At 48.7% G+C, this 27,542-nt stretch overlaps 2 protein-coding genes across 15 annotated transcripts in view; both read right to left on the reverse strand.

Moving 5' to 3' along the window:
• LOC129041026 (radial spoke head 10 homolog B) overlaps positions 1 to 15,856 on the reverse strand; it is a 43,258-nt gene extending 27,402 nt beyond the window's left edge. Inside the window, exons 1-9 of one of the 8 annotated variants that reach the window (XM_063668094.1) lie at positions 15,774 to 15,838; positions 12,012 to 12,186; positions 10,794 to 10,869; positions 10,306 to 10,398; positions 9,676 to 9,744; positions 6,030 to 6,203; positions 3,561 to 3,646; positions 2,468 to 2,588; positions 466 to 642 (exon numbers count right to left, since the gene is read on the reverse strand). In XM_063668094.1, the coding sequence (XP_063524164.1) occupies positions 466 to 642; positions 2,468 to 2,588; positions 3,561 to 3,646; positions 6,030 to 6,203; positions 9,676 to 9,744; positions 10,306 to 10,398; positions 10,794 to 10,869; positions 12,012 to 12,148 (933 nt within the window). In that variant the 5' untranslated portion in view covers positions 12,149 to 12,186; positions 15,774 to 15,838. Of the gene's footprint in view, positions 1 to 465; positions 643 to 2,467; positions 2,589 to 3,560; positions 3,647 to 6,029; positions 6,204 to 9,675; positions 9,745 to 10,305; positions 10,399 to 10,793; positions 10,870 to 12,011; positions 12,351 to 15,438 lie in introns of all 8 variants that reach the window. The other 7 variants (XM_054496117.2, XM_054496115.2, XM_054496114.2 and 4 more) reach the window with 7 other exon arrangements.
• A 445-nt stretch (positions 15,857 to 16,301) lies between these two features.
• Positions 16,302 to 27,542, reverse strand: part of PMS2 (PMS1 homolog 2, mismatch repair system component) — a 38,051-nt gene continuing 26,810 nt past the window's right edge. For 5 of the 7 annotated variants that reach the window (XM_063668089.1, XM_054496136.2, XM_054496141.2 and 2 more), the window contains 3 exons: positions 23,691 to 23,791; positions 22,673 to 22,842; positions 16,302 to 18,624 (listed from right to left, as the gene is read on the reverse strand). In XM_063668089.1, the coding sequence (XP_063524159.1) occupies positions 18,481 to 18,624; positions 22,673 to 22,842; positions 23,691 to 23,791 (415 nt within the window). In that variant the 3' untranslated portion in view covers positions 16,302 to 18,480. The remainder of the gene's footprint in view (positions 18,625 to 22,672; positions 22,843 to 23,690; positions 23,792 to 27,542) is intronic. The other 2 variants (XM_063668091.1, XM_063668090.1) reach the window with 1 other exon arrangement.

Genomic DNA, 27,542 nt, shown 5'->3' on the forward strand with positions numbered 1-27,542 from the left:
GAGTTCGAGACCAGCCTGGCCAACATGACGAAACCCTGTCTCTACTAAAAATACAAAAATTAGCCAGGCATGGTAGCCAACGCCTGTAATCCCAGCTACTCATGAGGCTGAGGCAGGAGAATCACTTGAACCCGGGAAGCAGAGGTTGTAGTGAGCTGAGATCACGCCACTGTACTCCAGCCTGGACAACAGAGCAAGACTGCGTCTCAAAAAAAAAGAAAGAGAGAAAATTAGCAGGGTTAGTGAGGAACATTACGTGATGATCAAAAGAGCCAATGCACCAATACATAATAATCCTCAATGTATATGCACCTAACAAAGCTTCAAATACATGAAACAAAACTGATAAATCTGAAAGCAGAACAGACAAATCTGCAATTATCCCTGGACATTTCAGTTGCTCTACATAATTTCAATGGCTTTACATAATTGTTTGAAATGTGATCCTCCCAGGTCTATACTCACCATGCCATGTTTCTTATTGGAAACCCATTCTCCGTCATACACAGCTCCACTGGCATAATAAAACTTGCCATGTCCGTGACGATATCCATTTACAAACTCCCCTATGTATTCATTTCTCAAAGGATACTGGGAACTGCGGATTCTCTTTAGAAACCACGTGTGTGTTCCAAAGCCATTCTGAAAAGAAAGCAGACTGCCATCAGAAATGCACGAAGCAGTTTCTCTCTTTACCCGGATCCCCTTAAAATTAGGATAAATACAATGAAAACTGGAAAGGGCAAAGAACTTGGACTCTGGAGTCACACAGACTTGGGTTCGATTTCAGCTCAGCTACTTACTAACGAGTCTTTTGAAATAAGGCAGATCACTTAAGCCCTCTAAGTTCCTCATCTGTAAGACAGAAATAACACCTACCCCTCAGGTTAGATATAAAGGAGTTTGAAACCAGCCTGGCCAACATGTTGAAACCACGTCTCTACTAAAAAGTGAAGATAAGTGTATATAAAGTGCCTGGCTTGATCACGAAGATTTTCATTGTTATTTTAAATGTTGGGGTTTATTTGCTTTTATATATTTTTATTTTTTGAGAAAGGGTCTCACTCTATCACCCAGGCTGGAGTACAATGGCACAATCTTGGCTCACGGCAGCCTTGACCTCCAAGACTCAGGTGATCCTCCCACCTCAGCCTCCCAAGTAGCCAGGACTACAGGCACCAGCCACCACTCCCGGCTAATTTTTGTATTTTTAGTAGAGATGGGGTTTCACCATATCACCCAGGCTGGTCTCAAACTCCTGGCCTCAATCCTCAAGTGGCCTCCCAAAGTGCTGGGATTATACATGTGAGCCACTGCGCCCAGCCTAAATTTTTATTTTTTAAAGATACCAATTGGGCTGGGTGCTGTGGCTCATGCCTGTAATCCCAACGCTTTGAGAGGCAGAGGTGGAAGGATCACTTGAGTCCTAGAGTTCAAGACCAGCCTGTGTAATAAAGTGAGACCTCATTTCTAAAAAAAAATATGTGTATATATATATATATATACACACACACACATATATACACACACACATATATATACACACACACATATATATACACACACACACATATATATATATACACACACACATATATATATATATTTTTTTTATTAGCCAGGCACGGTGGCAGTGGGCACCTCTGTAGTCTCAGCTACAGGGGAGGCTGAGGTGGGAGGATCGCTTCAGCCAGGGAGGTACAGAGCCATGATTGCACCACTGCAGTCCAGCCCGGGCAACAGAACAAAACTCTGTCTCTAAAAACAAACGAACATGCTGGGCGCTGTGGCTTACGCCTGTAATCCTAGCACTCTGGGAAGCCGAAGCAGGTGGATCACTTGAGGTCAGGAGTTCGAAACCAGCCTGGCCAACACGGTGAAACCCCATCTCTACTGAAAATACAAAAAAAAAAAAAAAAATAGCCGGGCCATGGTGGTGGGTGCCTGTAATCTCAGCTACTCCAGAGGCTGAGGCAGGAGAATTGCTTGAACCCAGGAGGTGGAGGCTGCAGTGAGCTGAGATCATGCCACCGCACTCCAGCCTGGGCAACAGAGCAAGACTCTGTCTCTAAAAACAAACAAACAGGCTGGGTGTGGTGGCTCATGCCTGTAATCCTAGCACTTTAGGAGGCTGAGGCGTGCGGATCACTTGAGGTCCGGAGTTCGAAACCAACCTGGCCAACATGGTGAAACCCCATCTCTACTAAAAATACAAAAAAAACACAATTAGCCCAGCCGTGGTGGTGGTGGGTACCTATAATCTCAGCTACTCCAGAGGCTGAGGCGGGAGAATTGCTTGAACCCGGGAGGTGGAGGCTGCAGTGAGCCGAGATTGCGCCACTGCACTCCAGCCTGGGTGACAGAGAGAGAGAAACTCCGCCTCAAAAAAAAAAAAGAAATATCCATGTGTTGAGAATCGGCAGAGCGTCCGCCTCTGGGTACAAGCTGCTACCCCGCCCGGGCGTACCTGGATGCCCCTCTCCCACCGCCCGGTGTACTCTTCGTTGGTGGTCAGCCACCTCATCCTCCCCTCCCCGTGGCGTGTGTTGTCTTCCCACTGGCCTTCGTATATATTTCCAGATTTATAACTAGGATGAAAGAAAGCAAAGAAAAACAATCAGTTACCTCCTACACAACATTTACCTTTAAGACATTCTTTTAAACACTCCCCTTGAGCTCCTTTGAAGAAATCCACCCCTTGTACTTATACAATCTTCTCTGTATTTAAATTCAGGCTGGGCGCGGTGGCTCATGCCTGTAATCCCAGCACCTTGGGAGGCCGAGGCTGGTGGATCACCTGAGGTCGGGAGTTCGAGACCAGCCTGACCAACATGGAGAAACTCCATCTCTACTAAAAATACAAAATTAGCCCAGCTACTTGGGAGGCAAAACTCTGTCTCAAAAAAAAAAAAAAAAAATACAAAAATTAGCCGGACATGGTGGCAGGCACCTGTAATCCCAGCTATTCAGGAGGCTGAGGCAGGAGAATCACTTGAACTCAGAAGGTGGAGGCTGCAATGAGCCGAGATTGCGCCACTGCACTCTAGCCCGGGCAACAGAGACTGTCTAAAAAATAAATAAATAAAAATAAATAAAATTTAAAAATCAATGGATAGGCTCATGGTCCTAAGGGAGCAGAATGAGTCAGTTTATTAAACCTTCTGACTATTTAATAAGGTGACAAAGTGGGTAAGAGCTGGGTTTTTAAAATCTTTTAATAATTCCCTATTGTATCATGATTAGTTAATATTTGGCCAGTTTTTGAGATGGGATCTCACTGTGTCACCCAGGCTGGAGTGCGGTGGTACAATCACGGCAGGAGAATTGCTTGAACCCAGAAGGCAGAGGTTGCAGTGAGCTGAGATGGCGCCACTGCACTCCAGCCTGGGTGACAGAGCAAGACTCCGTCTTAAAAAAAAAAAAAAAAAAATCCACTCTGCTTAGAGAGAAACTGTTCTGTGCAACTTTTGCACCTTACTTTTAAATATCCAAAGTGAACACTATTGGGCCCATAAACACTTCTTCATCTACACCCCAAGCGCGGCCGTGGTCATACCTACCATCTTATTCCCCAGCCCTTTTTGATGTTTTGCACCCAGTCTCCCTCGTACCAGCACGTACCCTCTTGATTGTAATAAATGGAGCCCTAAAACAAATAATATCATCTTTAAAACTATCAAGCCTCACGACACAAATGCTTTGTCAAATGTAAGCGTATCAACTTAAAAAGTAGAACCTACACAGAGGTCAGTGTCATAAGTAGGCAAGACATTAAATGCAAATCAAAACCACAATGAGATACCATCTCACACCAGTTAGAATGGCAATCATTAAAAAGTCAGGAAACAACAGGTGCTGGAGAGGATGTGGAGAAATAGGAACACTTTTACACTGTTGGTGGGATTGTAAACTAGTTCAACCCTTGTGGAAGTCAGTGTGGCGATTCCTCAGGGATCTAGAACTAGAAATTCCATTCGACCCAGCCATCCCATTACTGGGTATATACCCAAAGGACTATAAATCATGCTGCTATAAAGACACATGCACACGTATGTTTATTGCCGCATTATTCACAATAGCAAAGACTTGGAACCAACCCAAATGTCCAACAATGATAGACTGGATTAAGAAAATGTGGCACATATACACCATGGAATACTATGCAGCCATAAAAAAGGATGAGTTCATGTCCTTTGTAGGGACATGGATGAAATTGGAAATCATCATTCTCAGTAAACTATCGCAAGAACAAAAAACCAAACACCGCATATTCTCACTCATAGGTGGGAATTGAACAATGAGAACACATGGACACAGGAAGGGGAACATCACACTTCGGGGACTGTTGTGGGGTGGGGGGAGGGGGGAGGGACAGCATTGAGAGATATACCTAATGCTAGATGACGAGTTGGTGGGTGCAGTGCACTAGCATGGCACATGTATACATATGTAACTTACCTGCACATTGCGCACATGTACCATAAAACCTAAAGTATAATAATAATAATAATAATAATAAAAAAAGATAAAAAAAAAAAAAAAAAAAAAAGACATAAAACCCGCTATTTTTCTGTTTTGCTACCAAGAAAATGGTAAAACTGCTGCACAAGGGGAAATGAGATAATGTCACAAATCAACTGCTCCTTAATAAAGTGCCATATTGGCCAGGCACGGTGGCTCACGTCTGTAATCCCAGCACTCTGGGAGGCCGAGGTGGGCAGATCACAAGGTCAGGAGTTCGAGACCAGCCTGGCCAACATGGTGAAACCCCATCTCTATTAAAAATACAAAAATTAGCCAGGAGTGGTGGCATGTACCTGTAATCCCAGCTACTTGGGAGGCTGAGGCAGGAGAATCGCTTGAACCTGGGAGGCAAAGGTTGCAGTGAGCCCAGATGGTGCCACTGCACTCCAGCCTGGGCAATGAGTAATACTCTGTCTCAAACTAACATAAAATAAAAAGTGCCATATTAAGGCACAGAATGACTGTATTCATCATATTCGAGTATATTCATTATATCCAGTAACTATTAGTCAATTAAGTACCTAGAGAAATCCTGCCTGTTGCCACCTGGAGTGAACAGTTGAGCCTTCCATGTAATGGAAGGTCACTGTCTCTTAGGCACCAGACCCATTGTTGTTTTACCCATTTGGACATCCTACTCATTTTACTGCCTCCGAGTATAAGTGAACATAGAGTACCCTTTGTTTGATCTACACTGAAAAGCCTCAAAAGGCTTTTTCACAGGTTTATCTGTGTGTGTGAGAGAGAGAGAGAATTTTTCTATCTTCTTTCTCATGATCAGGCAAACTCATTCCTTCTTGCAGCCATGCAGATGCTGCTGTCTAGAAGTCACCGTGCCCAATCCCTCCAATATGCCTCAAGCAATCTGCTGTAAAACACACACACACACAAAACAACAACAACAACACAACTCAATAAATAGACTATTAAAGCCTGCATATGGCCAGGCAGTGGCTCACGCCTGTAATCCCAGCACTTTAGGAGGCCGAGGCGGGTCAATCACTTGAGGTCAGGAGTTTGAGACCAGCCTGGCCAACATGGTGAAACCCCATCCCTACTAAAAATACAACAGTTAGCTGGGTGTGGTGGTGCACACCTGTAGTCCCAGCTACTTGGGAGGCTGAGGCAGGAGAATTGCTCAAACCCAGGAGGCGGAGGTTGCAGTGAGCCGAGATGGCGCCATTGCACTCCAGCCTGGGCAACAGAGCAAGACTCCATCTCAAAAAAAAAAAAAAATTAATAAAATGGTTAATTTATGTGATGTGAGTTTCACCTCAATAAACAAAAAGTGAATACGCCCTGGACAGCGCCGCTAGCCCCTAACCCCTTCTCTCCCCCTGCGTGGCCACCCAGCCCCACCCCTGCCCTCCACACAGCCACCCCACCCCCTTTCTGCCCTGCCCCCGTCCCCCTCCCGGCCTTGCCCCCTCGTGGCTGCCCCCCCATGTCTGCCCACCCCCTTGGCTCCTGCCCCACCTGCCCTGCACGTGGCCACCCTCGCTCACCTTCCCGTGCCGCTTGCCATCGCACCAGTGGCCGATGTAGGACACAGGCTGGGTGCTGCACGTGAACATCCCGAATCCGTTCCTCATGCCGTTGACCACTTCGCCTTCGTACATGCTGCCGTCCGGCCATGTGTACACGCCGTGGTTCATCGGGACATTCTTCACAAAGTCGCCCTGAAGCAGAACGGCCATGGGGTGACAGAAGGAAGCGTTGGGGGTGGGGGCGGGAATCCCTAGTCCTCTGGGCGGCTCCAGGAGCTGCTTGACCTCTGATTCTGTTTCTGCTTCTCCTGCGGACACACACTGAATGTCCCCCTCGCATTCTCTCTCCCTTCCTTGTCTGCTTTCATCTCATCTCATCCTCTCTCATCTGACCCCACCAGTGGGCGGAAGCTCGGGCAGGAGGAAATATCTGGGAGGTTTCAGGTCGACCAAGTTCGAAGAAGCAAACAGGTGACGTTGGAAAGTGCTGGCTTCCAATCCTGACCTGGGGAACTTCAGATTCTTAGAACCCACCTTGGCAGGGCGCAGTGGCTCACACCTGTAATCACAGCACTTTGGGAGACTGAGGCGGGACGACTGCTTGAGGCCGGGAATTTGAGGCCAGTCTGGGCAACCTAAGGAGACCCTGTCTCTAGAAAAAGATTTTATTTAATTTGTTTTTGTTTTTATTTTTGAGACAGTCTCACTCTGTTGCCCAGGCTGGAGTGCAATGGCACCATCTCGGCTCACTGCAACCTCTGCCTCCCGGGTTCAAGCAATTCTCCTGCCTCAGCTTCCCAAGTAGCTGGGATTACAGGCACCCACCACCACACTCTGCTAATTTTTTTGTATTTTTAGTAGAGACGAGGTTTTGCCATGTTGGCCAGGCGGGTCTTGAACTCCTGACCTCAGGTGATCCACCTGCCTCGGCTTCCCAAAGTGCTGAGATTAACAGGCATTTAACAGGTATGAGCCATCATGCCTAGTTTTTGTTTTGTTTTGTTTTTTGAGACAGGGTCTCACCCTGTCACCTAGGTTGGAGTGCAGCGGCACAATCATAGTTCACTGCAGACTCGACCTCCCAGGCTCAAGAGATCCTCCCACCACAGCCCCACAAGTAGCTGGGACTACAGGTGCTGGCCACCAAGGTGCAGTGGTACACGCCTATAATCCCAGCACTTTGGGGGTGCTGAGGTGAGAGGATCTGTGGAGCCCAGGAGGTTGAGGCTGCAGTGAACTATGAGCACTGCATTCCAGCCTGGGCGACAGAGCAAGATCCTGTCTCTAATGAAAAAAAAAAAATAACCCACTCGAAGGAGGTGAATTCACTGTTCCCTCCAGGCTTAGTGATGACTGGGGACATCCCTCTTTCTTTTTCCTTTTTTTTTTTCCAAGATGGAGTTTTGTTCTTGTTGCCCAGGCTGGAGTGCAATGGTATAGTCTCAGCTCACTGCAACCTCCGCCTCCCAGGTTTAAGCAATTCTCCTGCCTCAGCCTTCCGAGTAGCTGGGATCACAGGTGTGCACCACCATGCCCCGCAAATTTTTGTAGTTTTAGTAGAGACGGGGTTTCACCATATTGGCCAGGCTGGTCTCGAACTCCTGACCTCAGATGATCTGCCCACCTTGGCCTCCCAAAGTATTGGGATTACAGGCGTGAGCCACCATGCCCAGTCAGGAAATCCCTCTTTCTGCCACGGATCATCAAAATATTCTGTAAACAAGTCAGTCAACAGCCTGCCCCAGGGGCACCTGCTAGGGAACCCGCTCTGCCCCAGGACATCTGAGTGGGCAGCAGGCAGCACACTGCACGGCACCCAGCAGCATCGGATTCTCTTCCAGGAACCTGAACTCCCTGGAGGCAGCCACGGCAGCAGAGAAAAGAGGACAGCACACCCTGGCCTGATCACTAGCCAGGACCCATGAGGCCAGTCGGCCTCTGAGGATGCTTCTAGGAGTCCCCCGAGTCCTGCCCAGAAGCCCCTCTGACTGGGCTGGAGTGGGGGTGTGCGCCTGCAAAAATGACCTCCCCACCTGCGGGGAGTTTCCCGCGACAACGAGGCACAGGGCAGTTCTTGGTTAAGTTGCCACTTAAGGACCAGAAACTGGCCCGGTGCGGTGGCTCACGCCTGTAATCCCTGCACTTTGGGAGGCTGAGGTGGGCAGATCATCTGAAGCCAGGGATTTGAGACCAGCCTGGCCAACATGGCGAAACCCCGTCTCTACTAAAAATACAAAAAGTAGCCCGGCGTGGTGGCACGCATCTGTAATCCCAGCTACTCTGGAGGCTGAGGCAGGAGAATTGCTTGAACCCAGGAGGCAGAGGTTGCAGTGAGCCCAGATCCCGCCACTGCACTCCAGCCTGGGCGACAAAGCGAGACTCTGTCTCACAAAAATAAATAAAGACCAGAAACCTTACATGTCAGTCGCTGGCTAGAAGGCGGGATGTTGCGTGGGAAGGGAGCTGGCATGAATCCAAGGTGGGGGCCCAATCCTCACGCTCCCCTGGAACTTGGAGATCCTCCTCGCCCCGCCAGTGACAGTCAGCCCCTCCCTCCCTCTCCCTGCTCCTCTGCAGCACGCCTCTCACCGCCCAGCTGCAGGTGGCTTCCCGGCCCAAACTTGACTCCATTTCCATCATTGCCTGTGTGTTATTTGAATAAGTGCATTATGCGCATGTGTTTTAAATGTCATCATTACCATTTATAAACACCATCTGTTAGCAACTCTGCATTTGGGATTTTTAGAATAGCATTTCAGCGCTCACTCACGTCGTGGGTGGGAATTGAGCCTGGTACAATCTCTTGGCGAACAATTTGGTCCTTGCAATCAGTTTAAAAATACACATTCCCCTCAACCCCACAAGACAGGTTAAATAAAAGCCACATAATGGAATACATGCAGCCAGTAAAAATAGATCTGCATTAATGGATATGGTTTGATCTCAAAAATTAAAGGTACGGGCCAGGTGCGGTGGCTCACGCCTGTAATCCCCAACACTTTGGGAGGCCAAGGTGGGAGGATCCCTTAAGCCTAGGAGTTGGAGACCAGCTGGGAAACACAGCAAGACCCTGTCTCTACAAAAAAAAAAAGTAAAAATAAATTAGCTGGGTGCTGTGGAGCACACCTGTAGTCACAGCTACTCAGCAGGCAGAGCCGAGAGGATCGCTTGAGCCTAGGAGTTCGAGGCTGCAGTGAGGCATGATCTTACCACTGCACTTCAGCCTGGGTGACAGAGCAAGACCCCATCTCAGACTCACTAACTAAGTAAATGTGCCAAAGAGAGTGTATAATAAACTATGTGTGTTTGTAAAAAGCAAGACAGGCTACAGAAGTTCCAGGCTGCAGTGAGTCATGATGGCACCACTGTACTCCAGCCTGGGCAACAGAGCAAGACCCTGTCTCAAAGAAAAAAGGACAAGCTACATACATGTACGTGTGCTGTGCTTAGAACGCATAGAATACCTCTAGAACACACAGATGAAACCAATAACAATTACTGGCGGGTCCCATGCAGTCATGAGTTACTAGATCCTCTGGTTCTGTGAATTTTTCTTAACCCATACGCTGAATGACATCTACGAAAACAGTCTGTTCAATTGCGGGAAACTGATTGTTCCATCCAATAATCACAGCTTAGAACTATAACTGGTTATATGCCTCACCTCATATTTTAATCCATCGGCCCAAATATAAGTCCCTTGTCCATGCATGAGTCCTTCTGAAAACATACCCTTCAAAACAAAACAAAGCAACGACAAACGCTTAGAATGCAGCTGACATATATACATATTTGAGATAGGGTCTGGTTCTATCACCCAGGCTGGAGTGCAGTGGTGTGGTCATAGCTCACTGCAGCCTCGACCTCCCAGGCTCAAGCAATCCTCCCACTCCAGCCTCCCGAGTAGCTGGGACTACAGGCACCCACCACCATGCCCAGCTAATTTTTGTAGAGACGGGATTTCACCATGTTGGCCAGGCTGGTCTTGAAATCCTGAGCTCAAGCAATGCCCCCGCCTTGGCCTCCCAAAGTGCTGGGATTATAGGCATGAGCCACTGCGCCTGGCCTGCAGCTGATGATTCTCTCCCACAGCTGCCTTATCCCGATTTCACGTGCGTGAAGATGCTTGTCTGAGCACTCAGCAGCAGCTGAGTCCTACTGAGTCCTACTCTGAGCTGGCTCCATGCTGGGATCCATCCTTCTCTAAAAAGGATCTAAGAGGTCCTCATCTTCATGACCTAAGGATGACCTCAGCTACAGAAATGTGTTCTCAACCGGGTGCGGGGGCTCACACCTGCAATCCCAGCACTTTAGGAGTCTGAGGCAGGAGGATCATTTGTGTCCGGCAGTTCAAGACCAGCCCTGGCAACATAGCAACTCCTTGTCTCTACCAAAAAAAAAAAAAAATTTAATTAGCCAGGCGTGGGAGCACACGCCTGTAGTCCCAGCTATTCAAGAGGCTGAGGAGGGAGGATCGTTTGATTCTGGGAGGTCGAGGCCACAATGAGTTATGATTGTGCCACTGCACTCCAGCTTGGGTGACACAGTGAGACCCTGTCTCAAAAAATGTAAAATAATCAGGAAAAGAAACAAATCTAAAATAACTTTTGTTATACTGAGCATTATTTTTACCTTAAATAGGTAATCAGGTTTCAGAAGAAAATCAGCATGAAGAGCTTCCGATTTCTTTTGAAGCATCAGTGGATTTTACTGAAGATTTACCAATCTACGACCATCACCCCACACCTTCCCTTCCTGCAGGTGCTCAAATGGGCAACTTACATGATAGGTACAACCGCCTTGAAAGGCTGCGAAGCCTTCTCCCTCATACAGCCCACGAACCTTTTCCCCTTCATAGCTACAAAGAAATAAAGGTAATTCAAGGTAATGAACAATGTGAATAAACCCAAGTGACAGTGGGTTAAACTATATAACTATGTAATGGGAAGAATGAAGTCAGAAAAAAAAAAAAATATATATATATATACACACAGAGCTAGAAAGTAGAAGAGGTTACCAGGGGTTTGAAGGTGGGGTGAGGAATGAAGGCGTTTCGGGGTTTTTTGTTTGTTTTTTGGGGATTTTTTTTGCGATGGAGTCTCACTCTGTCGCCCAGGCTCGATGGAGTGCAATGGCGTGATCTCAGCTCACTGCAACCTCCGCCTCCCGGGTTCAAGTGATTCTCCCGCCTCAGCCTCCTGAGTAGCTGGGATTACAGGCACATGTCACCACGCCCAGCTAATTATTGTGTTTTTAGTAGAGACGGAGTTTCACCATATTGGCCAGGCTGGTCTCAAACTCTTGGCCTGGAGTGATCTGCCCGCCTCAGACTCCCAAAGTGCTGGGATTACAGGCTTGAACCACCGCACCTGGCCAAGAGTTACTATTTAATAGATGGTCGTACAACACTATGAACGTACTTAATGCCATTGAATTGTACACTTAAAATAAGATAGTACATTTTGTTATATGTTTCACCACAATAAACTATATATACACGCGCCATGGGACTCTATGTTTGCTATTTGGGTGATGGGCTTACTAAAAGCCCAAACCTCAGCATCACACAACATGCCCATGTAACAAACCTGCACATGTAACCCCCTAAATCTAAAATAAAATAAAATTTTAAAATACATAAAATTACCTTCAGGCCAGGCACAGTGGCTTACGCCTGTAATCCCAGCACTTTGGGAGGCTGAGGCAAGTGTCTCACCAGAGGTCAGGAGTTCGAGACCAGCCTGGCCAACATGGTGAAACCCTGTCTCTACTAAAAGTACAAAAATTAGCCAGGCATGGTGGCGGGCACCTGTAATCCCAGCTACTCAGGAGGCTGAGGCAGGAGAATTGCTTGAACGCGGGAGGCGGAGGGTGCAGTTAGCCAAGATCACGCCACTGCACTCCAGCCTGAATGACAGAGTGAAACTCCTTCTCAAAATAAAATAAGATAAACCGCCTGACTGGCAGTGTTATACCCGATGGCACCCCCATTAAAATCACCTTTCCACTATGAGTTTGGTCAGAATGGACTCTTCGTATTGGGTGGCATCTTCGTTCTGCTGAACGTTTCGGGGGTCTTTTTTGGGTTTCATTTTGTTGAGCTGCATTCCCAGCAATGGGACACCAGCTGGGGACATCTCTTGCCTAGTGGTGTTGCCATCTTGTTTGGAAAAGTCTAGGTTATCAGAGAGAGATGAGGGAGAGCGGGCAGACTTCTCCCCTTTTTTGTCTGCTTTTTTCTTTTCTTTCACCATTGCCTTGGGAAGATCCAATGGTTACTTGAATCAAATGATTCCTTTGGTTCACAGCTGCTTGTTTCAAAGCACTGATGAGTTTTATCTGAAAAATAAAAATTACGTCTCCAAACACTCGGGGTTTTCATTTGTAGTTAAAATTTTAGTTTTGCAACACAATGTCATTATCATTCTCCTGCCAAAGTCTGAAAAATTAGTTACCAGGGCCGCGTGTGGTGGCTCACACCTGCGATCTCAGCACTTTGGGTGGCCAAGGTGGGAGGATCATGTGAGTCCAGGAGGTTGAGATGAGCCTAGGCAATGTAGTGAGACGCCCCCTCTTTACAAAAAATAAAAATAAATTAGCCAGGCGTGGTGGCACATGCCTGTAGTCCCAGCTACTAGGGAGGCTCAGGTGGGAGGACTGCTTGAGCCTGGGAGGTCGAGGCTGCAGTGAGTGGTGATCACACCACTGCACTCCAGTCCGGGTAACACAGCAAGACTCTGTCTCAAAAACAATAATAATTACAAGTTTCAAGTACCATCAGTTTAGAAAAATACAACCTCAACATCGCATTGGTTGTTCCTAAAATTTTTTTATTTTTAATTTTTGAGACAGAGTCTCACTCGTCACCCATGCTGGAGTGCAGTGGCACAATCACGGCTCACTGCAGCCTCAACCTCCCAGGCTCAGGCGATCCTTCCACCTCAGCCTCCCAAGTAGCTGAGACCACAGGCATGCATCACCACACCTGGCTAATTTTTTGTAGAGACAGGGTCTTGCTATGTTGCCCTGGCTGGTCTGGAACTCCTGAGCTCAAGCAATCTGCCTGTCTCAGCCTCCCAAAGTGCTGGGATTATAGGTATGAGCCACTGCACCTGGCCCTAAAAATTAAATTAAGTTGGAACCATTGTCTAGCATTGTTTTTTGAAAGGTAACCCTACACATGAAAAAGGCTACTTCACCTCTCAGGTCTTGCATGCAGCCAATTCACACTTTAAAAGCCCCTCTCCAGCCAGGTGTGGTGGCTCATGCCTGTAATTCCAACACTTTGGGAGGCCAAGGCGGGTGGATCACGAGGTCATGAGATTGAGACCACCCTGGCTAACACTGTGAAACCCCGTCTCTACTAAAAATACAAAAAATTAGCCAGGCATGGTGGCACATGCCTGTAATCCCAGCTACTCAGGAGGCTGAGGCACGAGAATCACTTGAACCCAGGAGGTGGAGGTTGCAGTGAGCCGAGATCACACCACTGCACTCTAGCCTGGGCAACAGAGCAAGATTCTGTCTCCAAAAAAAAAAAAAAAAAGCCCCTCTCCTTATAGGTCAGCACTGTAAAGTGTGCAAGAGCTGGATTTGGGGTCCTGCATTGCCCATTACCAGTTCTATGGGTTTATTTATTTATTTATTTACTTCTGTATTTATTTATTTTTGAGACGGGGTCTCACTCTCTTGCCCAGGCTGGAGTGCGGTGGTGCGATCTTGGCTCACTGCAAGCTCCACCTCCCGGGTTCATGCCATTCTCCTGCCTCAGCCTCCTGAGTAGCTGGGACTACAGGCACCTGCCACCACACCTGGCTAATTTTTTTTTGTATTTTTAGTAGAGACAGGGTTTCACCGTGTTAGCCAGGATGGTCTCGATCTCCTGACCTCATGATCTGCCTGCCTCGGCCTCCAAAGTGCTGGGATTACAGGCGTGAGCCACCAGGTGTGGGTGCCCAGCCCAGTTCTGTGTTTTTTGGGGTTTGTTTTTTTTTTTAGACAGAGTCTAGCCCTGTCGTGCAGGCTGGAGTGCAGTGGCAGGATCTTGGCTCACTGGCTAACTGCAACCTCACTGCAGGTTCAAGTGATTCTCCTGCCTCAGCCTCTCGAGTAGCTGGGATTACAGGCACCTGCCTCCACACTCAGCTAATTTTTGTATTTTTAGTAGAGATGGGGTTTCACTGTGTTGGCCAGCCTGGTGTTGAACTCCTGACCTTGTGATCTGCCTGCCTTGGCCTCCCAAAGTGCTGGGATTACAAATGTGAGCACTGCGCCTGGCTGGTTTCCCTTTTTTTTTTTTTTTTTTTTTTTGAGACAGGGGTGTTGTACATTTTGCCCAGGCTGGTTTCAAACTCCTGGCCTCAAGCAATCTTCCCACCTTCTCCTCCCAAAGTGCTAGCTTTGCAGGCATGAGCCACTGAGCTCGGCCAAGTGCTGTGTTCTGAAGCAAGTTGCTTAATCTCCTCTGCCTCACAAACAGAAATAACAGTAACTTGTCTCATAAAAATTAAATCGATGACACACAGAAAAATCCCTAAGTACAGGATACAGAGCAAAGTCAATAAATTGAGTGATTTATCTCGTCCCTTTCCTGTTTTCAAACTTGAAATCATTGGTTTCCTGCTCCCTCTAGCACTGCCATCGATTGAGTGCCTCTCATATTCCAGACAAGCAAGGACCGGTGTGGTGGAGTTGCGTTTCCAGCGCATTGTTGCTTGAGCTGTATTTCCAGCGCATCGTTGCTCGAGCTCCGTTTCCAGCGCATATCTTTGCTTGTCTGGCATACGAGCTGCGGTGCAGGGTTTCACTGCCATAGTTTTCATGGCTTTCTTAATCTGGCCCCGCTGAAAGCACCCTGGTCCATCAGGCAGGATGCATAGGTGAGCCCTGTGGTGAAGGCCAGGTCTGGTCCCTTTTCGTAGGCCCCGACGGGTGCAGTGGGCACTTCTTGCCCTCTTCTTCCTGGATGCCATCCTCTGGACACCCCACCCTCCAGCTGAACCCATCTCCAGCCTTCTCTCTTCCTCCATTATTTATTTATTGAGACAGGGTCTCGCTCTGTCACCCAGGCTGGAGTTCAGTGGCACAGTCTTGGCTCACTGCAACCTTCCGGGTTTAAGTGATTCTTCTGCCCTAGCCTCCCAAGTGTTTGGGGTTACAGGTGCCCACCACCACTCCCGGCTAATTTTTGTATTTTTAGTAGAGCCAGGGTTTCACCATGTTGCCCAGGCTGGTCTCAAACTCCTAACCTCAGGTGATCCGCCCGCCTCGGCCTCCCAAAAGTGCTGGGATTACAGGCGTGAGCCACCGCGCCCGGCCAAGCCTTCTCTCTTCCTTCCAACACCGCCTTGCTCCTTCCCGCCCCTCCCCGACTACTGTCTCAGTGAAGCCGCCCCTGGGTGCCCTAGCCCACCCAAGGTGCTCTCACCTCTAAATTTAGAGGGGCCTTTACTACGAGCTTTTCGGTCCTCTCTCAGTGACCTACAAATAAGTGAACTACAAATCAAGCCAATTTCGTTTCTCAGTGTGTTTCCTAATGTTTCTTCTGTTCTCCTGGGCTTAAGGAGAGGCCGTCTCTCTCCTGTGTCTCCGGTGAGCCGGGAAGAATCGGCTCCCTGCACTGGTCTGCCCGGCCTAGGCCCTCCTCGCCCATCACGCACGTGCTCGGGTCCTGGGAGGCCGCGTCAGTCCGGCCGGGAAGGAGCAGGACCCGGTCGCCACGGCTGTCCCGGCGTACGCAGGACCGCGGCCTGGGGCGCTCACCTCGCTCCAGGAGCCCAGAGATCTCGCCGCGCTCGGGCTGAGGTGTTGCCGGGCTCTCCGCGTCCCAGACCCGGCTCCGGTCTCCAGGCAACCGCGGACGCCACCAGGCCCACCCTGTGCTCTTAAAGGGGCCGCGCGCCAGCGCCAAGCAGGTGTCCCGCCCTTGCTGGTCCTGAAGGCCGGGGGAAAGGCTGGGCGCTGGAGGCCGCAGGCCAGGGTTTTCCCAGCTCTGCTAACTGCTTCATCATAAAATAGGAATAACGCAGGCATTAGTTTTCCATTGCTGCCGCAAATTACCATAAACTTAGTGGCTTGAAGCAACACAAATTTATTACCCTACAGTATGTAAATTAGTCCCACAGTGCTGGTTCCTTCCAGAGGCTCCGGGGGAGAATGTGTTTTCTTGCCTTTTCCAGCTTTTCCAGAAGCGGTCCCCAACCTTTTTGGCACCAGAGACCGGTTTCGCGGAACACAATTTATCCATGGACGGGGGTCGGGGAGGGATGGTTTCAGGATGATTCAAGCGCATTGCATTTATTGTGCACTTTATTTCTATTATTACATTGTAACATATAATTAAAGAATTCTACAACTCACCATCATAGAGACTCAGTGGGAGCCCTGAGCTTGTTTCCTGCAACTGGACAGTCCCATCTGGGGGTGACGGGAGATAGTGACATCATCAGGCATCAGATTCTCACAAGGAGCGTGCAACCTACATCCCTCGTGTGTGCAGTTCACAATAGGGTTCCTGCTCCTATGAGAATCTAATGCCCACCGCTGATCTGACAGGAGGCGGAGCTCAGGTGGTAACGCCAGCGACGGGGAGTGGCTATAAATACAAATGAAGCTTCGCTGGCTTGCCGGCCCCTAACCTGCTGCGCACCCTGCTTCCTAATAGGCCATGGACCACTACTGGTCTGTGGCCGGAGTGTTGGAATCCCTGTTCTAGACGCTGCTTCCAATCCTTGACTACCTCCTTCCATCTCCAAAACCAGCAAGGCAGCCTCTCTCTGGTCAGCAGGGAAAGGTCTCCACCTTTGAAGGACTCATCCAATGGACTGGACCCACCCAGACAATCCAGGATAATCTCTCTGTTGCAAGATCCTTAACTCAGCCAGGCATGATGGCTCACATCTGTAATCCCAGCACTTTGGGAGGCTGAGGCGGTTGGATCACCTGAGGTCAGGAGTTCGAGACCAGCCTGGTCAACATGGTGAAACCCTGTCTCTACTAAAAATACAAAAATTAGCCGGTATGGTTCTGGGCACCTGTAATCCCAGCTACTCGGGAGGCAGAGGCTGTAGTGAGCTGAGATCATGCTATTGAACTCCAGACTGGGCAACAAGAGCGAAACTTCATCTCAAAGAAAAAAAAAAAAATCCTTCACTCAATCACACCTGCCGAGTCCCTTCTGCCACGTGAGGCAGCGTGGTCACAGGTTCTGGGGATTAGGACACAGCTGTCTTGGGGGCTGTTATCCTGCCACATCTCCCAATCTGCAGAGTTCATAAGTGGGATCCTGCAGACCACGCCAGCACAGTGCCAGACACGATGGCACAGTTACTACTGTACTGCCTCCTCCATCTAAGGGATTCTAAAGCAGGAAGGGGAGCCGCCCACAGTCTGGGGAAGGGGTGGGGGCAGCAGGGGGAGCCACATCTGTCATCTCTGGGCCCCCAAGAGGGCATCTTTACTTCCATTTTCAGCCCAGTTCAAACAGGACAAGGTTCCATGAAAACTATTTGAAAAGACAGACAGGGATTCTTATATTCCCAGAACCATTCAAGGCCAGTAACTGGAATGTTCTACAGTTCACACCCTGAGGAAACCAAATCACAGCAACAAATTATGAGAAATCAAACTCTTTTTGTTCCCCTGCGAGGACAGCACTTTGCGACCTTGGCCGCACAGAGGAATGTTTCAAATAGTGACCCCTGTCCCATCCAGTCATTTTCTTCCAGCCGGGCAGAGAATCCCCCTTGTTTAAAAATTTAATGTGAATCAGGGCTGAGAATCACTAACTGAAAAGGACCCTAATTTTAAATTTATGAAATTAAACAAAGATGAATTTGATTATTGTTAAGGGTTGAAAGTTATAGACTAAACTATGTCCAGCCAGAGCAGAGGCCTGAGTAACTTCCAAAGTGGTTTTTTTTTTTTTTTTTTTGAGACAGAGTCTTGCTCTATCACCCAGGCTGGAGTGCAGTGGCGCAATCTCGGTTCACTGCAACCTCCGTCTCCTGGGTTCAAGCGATTCTCCTGCCTCAGCTGCCCGAGTAGCTGGGATTACAGGCATGCACCAGCACACCTAGCTAATTTTGTATTTTTAGTAGAGGCAGGGTTTCTCCATGTTGGTCAGGCTGGTCTCGAACTTCTGATCTCAGGTGATCCACCTGTCTCAGCCTCCCAAAGTGCTGCGATCACAGGCATGAGCCACCATGCCCAGCCAGGTGTTCTTATTTTTATAAAACGTGTTCTTGCCTGGACACACACACACGAGCGCATGCAAACACAGAGAAAAAAAAATTTGCAAGCAATGCTCCATCTGGTTTGAAAAGGTTCTCAAGATGACTTTTAAATGGGTCTGATGTGTATTTTTTTTAAGTAGCAGGTTCATTTTAAAACAAAAAAGGTTAGTGAAGACCCTGTCTTTCAAAACATAAAAGTCTGCAATACAACCGATCATTCCATACAGTGACTACGGTCAGTTCTGAGAAATGACACCCAGGTTGGCAATGTGTCTCATGGTTGGCCTTCCATGGGGACAGTTCCAGGGGTGGTCCATCTCCCCCATGTGGGTGATCAGTTTCTTCATCTCGCTTGTGTTAAGAGCAGTCCCAATCATCACCTGAGTGTGAGACACAATGGTTCAATGTTTTAGTAGTTTTTTGAGGTCAGAATGGCAGCTCTTCAGAAGCATTCTTCTCTAAAATAAGGCTGGACAAGATTACAGCTCAAAAACCACCTTCCCTGAAAAATCCCTGAAAAACCTTCCCCCAGAGAAGCCTAGGTTCTAGATCTCAGCCCTCCACCCTTCTGTGAAATCAGGCCCCTTGTGGCTCCTTCAAGGTGGCACCACCTCCACTCCAGAGACACGACCACACCTGTCTCAGCAGCCACCCTGCCCTCTCACCCTGGCAGGTGCAGCAGCCTCCCGGCAGGCCTCCCTACCCCACTGCGACCTCTCCGAGCCGCTCTCCACTCAGCAGCCAGTGATTACTTTTAAAGGGCTGTCAGGTTATCCATTCCACTTCACAGCTCTCCCCCTCACCTGAATAAAAGCCCCCATCTGTCCCCTGACTTGGCCCTCGCTGGGCTGTGCCTGCACCCCCACCTCCAAGCACGAATGCCTCCCTTCCTCACCCCAGCTGCACTGCTACTCCCTTCCTCTTGCACAGGCCCATCACGTAAACACCTGCCTCGGGACTGCAGCACTCCCGGGACCCTCTCCCCCAATGGGTGCAGGCGTCACTCCCCCTCTGTCGAGCTCCGGCCTGCTGCCCATAGCACTCCAGCCCTGGCCCTGCTGCCTCCCTGCCATGGGTCCTCTGACAGGAGAGGAGACAAGACTAAAGCCCTCTGTCACCTCCCTTCTTCCTGCAGCACCCTGAGGGCTCGCCATGTGCCAAACACAGTCAGAAGGCCGGGGTGACAGCAGGTTGGAGGAGGACAGACAATCAACAAGTCAACAGAGAACCAAGATAGGTGGCGCCCAGGCGAGGCGGCCTGCTCAGGTGTGGGAGGGGGTGAAGGGTGACGGTGGCAAACCCAGGTAGAGGAGAGTAGGGAGAAAGGGTGTAAGGCGGGGAGGAGACTGAGGCGAGCGTGGAACTGGAAGGCAGCTCCATGGCTGGAAGCGTGGTGGGGAGGTGGGGCTGGAAGGGTGAGCAGGGCTCAGAGCAGGGGCCTCCTGGGCAGGCAGTGACAACACCGGAGGTGGACGGGTAGGCCAGGGCGGGGAGGGAAGGAGCAGCCTGTGGTTCCCCGGGCCACTGAGTCACACTAAACTCAGGACATCAAAACTGCCCGGCTATGAGCTCAGCTCCACACTCTCACTCACAGACTCCAAGACTGGAAGGTCCATATTATGCCTTTTATTTTGGCGAGGTCGGGGGTGGTGGGGAGACTCTGTCTCCCAGGCTGGAATGCAATGGTGCGATCTCGGCTCACTGCAACTCCGCCTCCCAGATTCAAGCAATTCTCCCGCTTCAGCCTCCTGAGTAGCTGGGATTACGGGCGCCCACCACCATGCCCAGCTAATTTTCGTACTTTTAGTAGGGATGGGGTTTCACCATGTTGGTCAGGCTGGTCTCAAATTCCTGACCTCAGGTGATCAACCCACCTCCGCCTTCCAAAGTGCTGGGATTACAGGTGTGAGCCACCACGCCCAGCCCATATTAGGTCTTTATCCAAGAAACACTGTGGCTAGAAGTCAGACTGTGGGCCCTCTTCTAATTAAACTCTGCCCTTGAGTCATTTCATCTAATCTCATGGCTGTAAATTACACCTGAAGCTCACACAGCAGGCTCCATCCCACCCACTCCCCACGTGGTCCCCAGCTGCTGCTCTCCCCGGCTGCCGCAGTCATGGCACCCCTTCCAGTCTGTTCTCTCTCCAGCAACTGCAATCATGGGGCTCCTTCCAGTCTGTTCTCTCCAGTGGCTCGCGCCACACACAGCACAGACCCCCAGGGTCTAGGCATGACCGGCAACACTCTAGGTGGCTGTCCTCTGGACGCCGCTCTGCTCACTCCCTTCCCCTCTCCAGGGACACAATCAGCCTCTGGCTTCAGTCTTGCTACTTCCTCCGTTTGGAAAGTTCTTACCCAAGAGGGCTCCATTCTACCTTTTTTTTTTTTTTTTTTTTTTTGAGACAAGGTCTTACTCTGTCACCCAGGCTGGAGTGCAGTTGCGTGATCTTGGCTCACTGCAACCTCGACCTCCCTGGCTCAAGTGATCCTCCCACCTCAGCCTCCTGAGTAGCTGTGACTACAGGCACATGCCACCACACCTGGCTAATCTTTTAATTTTTTGTAGACATGGGGTCTGCCTGTGTTGCCCAGGCTGGTCTCTTAACTCCTGGCCTCAAGCAATCCTCCCGCCTTGGCCTCCCAAAATGCTGGGATTACAGGTGTGAGCCACCATGCCTGGCTTCCATCCCACCTTTTAGATGGCAGCTGAGATGCCACCTGCCCAGATGCCATTCCCTGACCACCATCTCACCTGGTCACCATGTTTTTCTCTTGTCATTTCCTGTCCCAAAACGCTGTTTTAGGCCAGGCGCGGTGGCTCATGCCTGTAATCCCAGCACTTTGGGAGGCCAAGGCAGGTGGATCACGAGGTCAGGAGAGGGATACCAGCCTGACCAACATGGTGAAACCCCGTCTCTATTAAAAATATAAAAATTAGCCAGGTGTGGTGGCATGTGCCTGTAGACCCAGCTACTTGGGAGGCTGAGGCAGGAGAATCGCTTGAACCCGGGAGGCGGAGATTGCAGTGAGCTGAGATCACGCCACCGCACTCCAGCCTAGTAACAGAGTGAGACTCCGTCTCAAAAACGGACAAAGAAAAACGCTGTTTGAATCTCTTGACTGTGCTTACTGGCATCTAATGGGTGTCGTTTATTTGTGGTGATGCCTATTTCTCCCCACTGTCAGCTCCACAGGGGCAGGGGCTGCAGCTGCCTTGTTACCTCTGTGTCCCCAGCACCTGGAGCAGGGCGGGCCCCACAGCAGGGGCTCAAGGAGCGTCTGCTGAATAAATAAAGGAATGGCGTCCTGGCCTTTCCCAGTGGCCAGCTGATACAGAGTCACGTTTCTTGGACATCAGGCTAATCCCCACTGCAGGCGTAACCACTGCTACCACCTTCCCACACCAACCAGAGCAGCGGCAGTGACGCCACGTGCAATGACAACCACAGCACCCTGTGAAGCACCTGCTGCCTCGATGACTCTGCAGAATCTTGTCCAATGTCGCCGAGTCCTGGCAGCAGCAAATCTTTATCTACCAATGTTGTTATGACCCATCAGGTCCATAGACGAACAAGGTGCCTCAAACGCTGACTGCGTTGGAGTCAGACAAAGCTCTGAGATAGAATACTGGCCGGGCACGGCGGCTCATGCCTGTAATTCCAGCACTTTGTGAGGCTGAGGCAAGGGGCAAAAGGAGACCACATTTCTACAAAAAATGTAAAATTAGCTGGGCATGGTGGTGCATGCCTGTGGTCACAACTACTTGGGAGACAGAGGCAGGAGGATCGCTTCAGCCTGGGAGGTCAAGGCTGCAGTGAGCTGTGATTGCGCCACTGCACTCCAGCCTGGGGGACAGAGGGAGACCCTGTCTTAAAAACAAAAAAAAAGTATTCTGTTTTGGTTTTTTTTTGAGATGGAGTCTCGCTCTGTCGCCCAGGCTGGAGTGCAGTGGTGTAAACTTGGCTCACTGCAAGCTCCGCCTTCTGGGTTCACACCATCCTCCTGCCTCAGCCTCCCGAGTAGCTGGGACTATAGGCGCCCCCCACCACGCCCAGCTAATTTTTTTGTATTTTTAGCAGAGACGGGGTTTCACCGTGTTAGCCAGGATGGTCTCGATCTCCTGAACTCGTGATCTGCCCGCCTCAGCTTCCCAAAGTGCTGGGATTAGAGGCTTGAGCCACCGCGCCCGGCCAAGAATACGCTTAACAGAGGTAACAAAAGAGCAATAATTATGAGTTGAAGGTCACAGAGAATGCAGACGACATAGATGCTCAGCTACAATGTTGCACGTAGCTCTCTGTGTAAAATGACCCCTGGCAATCACAAAGGCGTTTAACTACCTTGAGCAAATCAGGAGCTGAGCTGAGACCCTCCTCACACTGCAAGCTTGAGCAGCTGAGCTGACAGCTGGGCTTTCTTTACTTACCGACTTCCGACAGGCTCTGGAGGCAAACATCTGCTTGACTCGGGAAGGCCGGCACATGACCCCAGGGCTGTCGCTCAGCATAAAGATCAGTTCATCAATGTCCTGGGGTCCAAAGGTCCAGTTTTTACTAGTTGGCAAGGAAATCAGTTTAGCCCTTTCAGTGACTGGAGCTAAAAGAATACAATTTTGAGAAAAATCCATGACTTGACAAACATGTTTCACTTGAAAGCTACTTAGGATGAACATCTGAGGCTGGGCGTGATGGCTCACGCCTGTAATCCCAGCACTTTGGGAGGCCAAGGCGGGCAGATCACGAGGTCAGGAGATAGAGACCATCCTGGCTAACATGGTGAAACCCCGTCTCTACTAAAAAATAGAAAAAATTAGCCGGGCGTGGTGGTGGGCTCCAGTAGTCCCAGCTACTCGGGAGGCTGAGGCAGGAGAATGGTGTGAACCTGGGAGGCGGAGCTTGCAGTGAGCCGAGATTCGCGCCACTGCACTCCAGCCTGGGCAACAGAGTGAGACTCCATCTCAAAAAAAAAAAAAAAAAAGCAGTGAACATCTGAAAGAGAGGAAAGTCACAAAATGCTTTTTGGGGGAAACTTTTTAATCTTTTATAAAATAAAAAAAAAACTGGTCTATATGACCTGAAAGATTATTCCGAGCTCCAAAAAGACAGGAATCTATAGTTCTAATTTTTTTTTTTTTTTGAGACAGAGTTTCACTCTTGTTGCCCAGGCTGGAGTGCAGTGACATGATCTCGGCTCACTGCAATCTCTGCCTCCCTGGTTCAAGCGACTCTCCCACCTCAGCCTCCTGAGTAGCTGGGATTACAGGCACCCACCACCATGCCCGGCTACTTTTTGTATTTTCAGTAGAGATGGGATTTCACCATGTTAGCCAGGCTGGTCTCAAACTCCTGACCTCAGGCGATCTGCCCGCCTTGGCCTCCCAGGGTGCTGGGATTACAGACGTGAACCACCACACCCAGCCGCTATAGTTCTAATTAATAACTTACCATTTTCATCGATAACAAAATCAAAGCCATTCTTTCTAAATATTTCCAGATTTTCTATCAGAACAGCTTCATTAACAGCAGTTAAGTTGAGAGTCTGAGGCCTGAAAAACACAAATATGATTCAAACCATATCCTGAAGTCAAACATGTAGCTTTACAACAGAAATGAAATTAAAACAATACTGTATTTTGAATTCATGTCAAAATAACAACATGAATAACAACACTACTCAGCTAAGTGTCACAAAACTTCCTGAGAAGTTCCTTTTAAGTTTCTCTTTCTTAAAGTTCTTTTTAGAAGTTAAAGTAGCTACAGGCCAGGTGCGGTGGCTCACGCCTGTAATCTCAGTACTTTAGGAGGCCGAGGCAGGCAGATCTCTTGAGGCCAGGAGTTTGAGACCAGCCTGGTCAACACGGCGAAACCCTCTCTCTACTAAAAATATAAAAATTAGGCCAGGCATGGTGGTGCACGCCTGTAGTCCCAGCTACTTGGGAGGCTTAGGCAAGAGATTCGTTTGAACCCAGGAGGGAGGCAGAGGTTGCGGTGAGCCAAGATCACGCCACTATACTACAGCCTGGGCGACACAACAAGACTCTGTCTCAAAAAAAAAAAAAAAAAAAACCCACAAAAACAAAAATTAGCTGGAAGTGGTGGCTCATGCCTGTAATCCCAGCTACTCGGGAGGCTGAGGCACTAGAATTGCTTGAACCCAGGAGGCAGAGGTTGTAGTGAGCCGTGATCATACCACTGCACTCCAGCCTGAGCAACAGGGTAAGACTCTGTCTCAAAAAAAAAAAAAAAAAAAGTTTAAGTAGCTACAAAAGTAGTTTGCTTTTTCCTCAGCCTGCCACCCCAATGACTCCCACTTTTTCTGAATCCTTTCCTTAAGGATAACAATATCACAAAAATGCTATTTTTCCTCCTTCTAATAGAGAATTTCAAACACTGGGTTAGGTCATTGCCGGCATTTATAAACAGAATGAACAGACAGCATTTATTTTGCTATCCTGTTCCTTCCTCTGCCTGCATTATATCTCCATCCTTCTCTCTCCTCCTGGATTTACTGAGTGCTTTTTTTTTTTTACTTTTTGTTATTTTTTCAAAGATAGAGACAGGGTCTCACTATGTTGCCCAGGCTGGTCTCAAACTCCTGGGCTCAAGCGATCCTCCCACCTCGGCCTCCCAAAGTGCTGGGATTACAAGTGTGAGCCACTGCATCCAGTCCTGAGTGCTGGATAAGACAAACACTGCTAAAGGCAGGAGACAGCTGGTGAGCAAATACAGGCTTGGTCCTGGAGCCAACAGATTACTGGGGAAGAAAGACGTTGAGCAAATACTCAGGCAAGTCAATTATGATGACAAATGACAGGAAGGTCAGGAAAAAGCACCCAATGTCATAAGAGAGACTTCACCCTGGGGTCAGGAAGTGACCTTTGAGCTGAGTCTGGAGACAAGAGAGTTAATCAGGTAATGGGGGAGAAGTTGGTGCAGGGGGCAGGACGAGTATTCTAGACAGAAACAACAATCTGTGCCAAGCCCCAGGATGGACCGCTGATGTTTGCAGAGCCACACATAAAGATATCCTTCATTCTGCTTAGCGGCCACATAGGGATTCAGCAGGCCTGCCAAGGGAAAAAGAAAGACGGCCAGAGAGGCTTGAGTACAGGGAACAAGGGGAACAGGAAAAGCTACAGAGGTCAACAGGGCCACCCTACGCAGGGGCTGGCAGGGCAGGGTGGAACTGGGTCTTTATCCTTTAATCTTGAATTGTGGTCCATCTGGGACCCTAAGTGATCTGTGATTACCTGGGCCAACTTGAAATGTCACAGACGAGAGGTTATCTTTGCTGAATGGCTAAAAAATACAAGACCTCAGCTGGGCATGGTGGCTCATGCCTGTAATCCCAGAACTTTGGGAGGCTGAGGTTGGTGGATCACCTGAGGTCAGGTATTTGAGACCAGCCTGACCAACATGGCAAAACTCCCTCTCTATCAAAAATACAAAAATTAGCCAGGTGTGGTGGCGGGTGCCTGTAATCCCAGCTACTCGGGAAGCTGAGGCAGGAGAATCGCTTGAACCCGAGAGGCAGAGGTTGCAGTGAGCCAAGATCATGCCACTGCACTCCAGCCTGGGCGAAAGAGTGAAACTCTGTCTCAAAAACACAAAAACAAAAAACCTCTATTAAGAAGAACAGGGAAGGCATATAAAGTAGGTTACTAAATGTTTACTATGACCATTGCCTCCTACTGAGAATAAAAACAATTCATGTATTCCACAGGAGAGTACTCAGTAAACTACACAGGAGAGTACTCAGTAAACTACACAGGAGGGTCCTCAGTAAACTACACAGGAGAGTACTCAGTAAACTACACAGGAGAGTACTCAGTAAACTACACAGGAGGGTCCTCAGTAAACTACACAGGAGAGTACTCAGCAAACTACACAGGAGAGTACTCAGTAAACTACACAGGAGAGTACTCAGCAAACTACACAGGAGAGTACTCAGCAAACTACACAGGAGAGTACTCAGTAAACTACACAGGAGAGTACTCAGTAAACTACACAGGAGAGTACTCAGCAAACTACACAGGTTCAGTGGTACATTTCTCCATGTGGGATCTACTTGTTGGGATCTGAGTTTACTTCTCTATGTGGTTTAATTTCCCACATGAAAATCCATGACCTCTTCTTATAACTTTGCTGAAGATAAGACTTTGGTTTTACCTGATACTATCACACCTGACCTTTGTGAAGTAGTCAGGGTGAAACATTCCAGTTTCGCCAAGGGGAGAGAAATACCAAATTCTGCAGTGACTATCTTAAAATAATTTTTATATTTTGTTTATTTATTTATTTGTGAGACAGAGTCTCACTGTCTCACTCTGTCACCCAGGCTGGAGTGCTGTGCAGTGGCACGATCATGGCAGCCTCAATCTCCTGGGCTCAAACGATCCTCCCGCCTCAGCCTCCTGAATAGCTGGGACCACAGGCATACACCGTCAAGTCTGGCTAATTTTTTACATTTGTTGTAGAGACAAGGTTTCACCATGATGCCCAGGCTGGTCTCAAACTCCTAAGCTCGAGGGATCTGCCTGCCTCAGCCTCCCAAAGCTCTGGGATTACAGGCATGTGCCTGCATCCAACCTGCAGTGACTATCTGACTTCTGATTACTCTACTGTCAATCAACGCTGGTGCACAGGCTGTCCGTCTTTCTGAACACACACATTCCATACACTACCCATACTAATACTCCATACTATCAATTGCCCTCATCAGAAGGATCTTCTGGCTAGCCAGTGATCAACATTTTTAATAGCTGAAAAGGTCTGATACTTAGAGAACATGTTAACCATGTGAACTTGGGCAGGTTACTCAACCTCTCTGTGTGTGCCTCAGTTTTATCACTTGTGGAATGGTGATGGTAACAATAACAACCTCATAGGTTTTTGAGGATTAAAGGAACTAATACACATACATTATTTCAACAGTGCCTGGCAGATTCTAGGCATTCACTAAATGGTAACTATCACTATTATTATGTAAAAAGTATAAAAATCTGCTATATGAATACTTATGGAAAAAATATATATACATATAGACACGCATATAAACTATTAGGTCTCTTTTTGTTTTGAGATAGAATCTCGCTGTGTTGCCCAGGCTGGAGTGCAGTGGTGCAATCTCGGCTCACTGCAACCTCTGTCTCCCAGGTTCAAGCTATTATCCTACCTCAGTTTCCTGAGTAGCTGGAATTACAGGCGTGCACTGCCATGCCCAGCTAATTTTTTGTATTTTTATTTTTTATCATTATTATTATTTTTTGAGTTGGAGTTTCACTCTTATTGCCCAGG

Source organism: Pongo pygmaeus, chromosome 6 (assembly GCF_028885625.2).
Source record: "Pongo pygmaeus isolate AG05252 chromosome 6, NHGRI_mPonPyg2-v2.0_pri, whole genome shotgun sequence".
NCBI classification, from domain to species: Eukaryota; Metazoa; Chordata; class Mammalia; order Primates; family Hominidae; genus Pongo; species Pongo pygmaeus.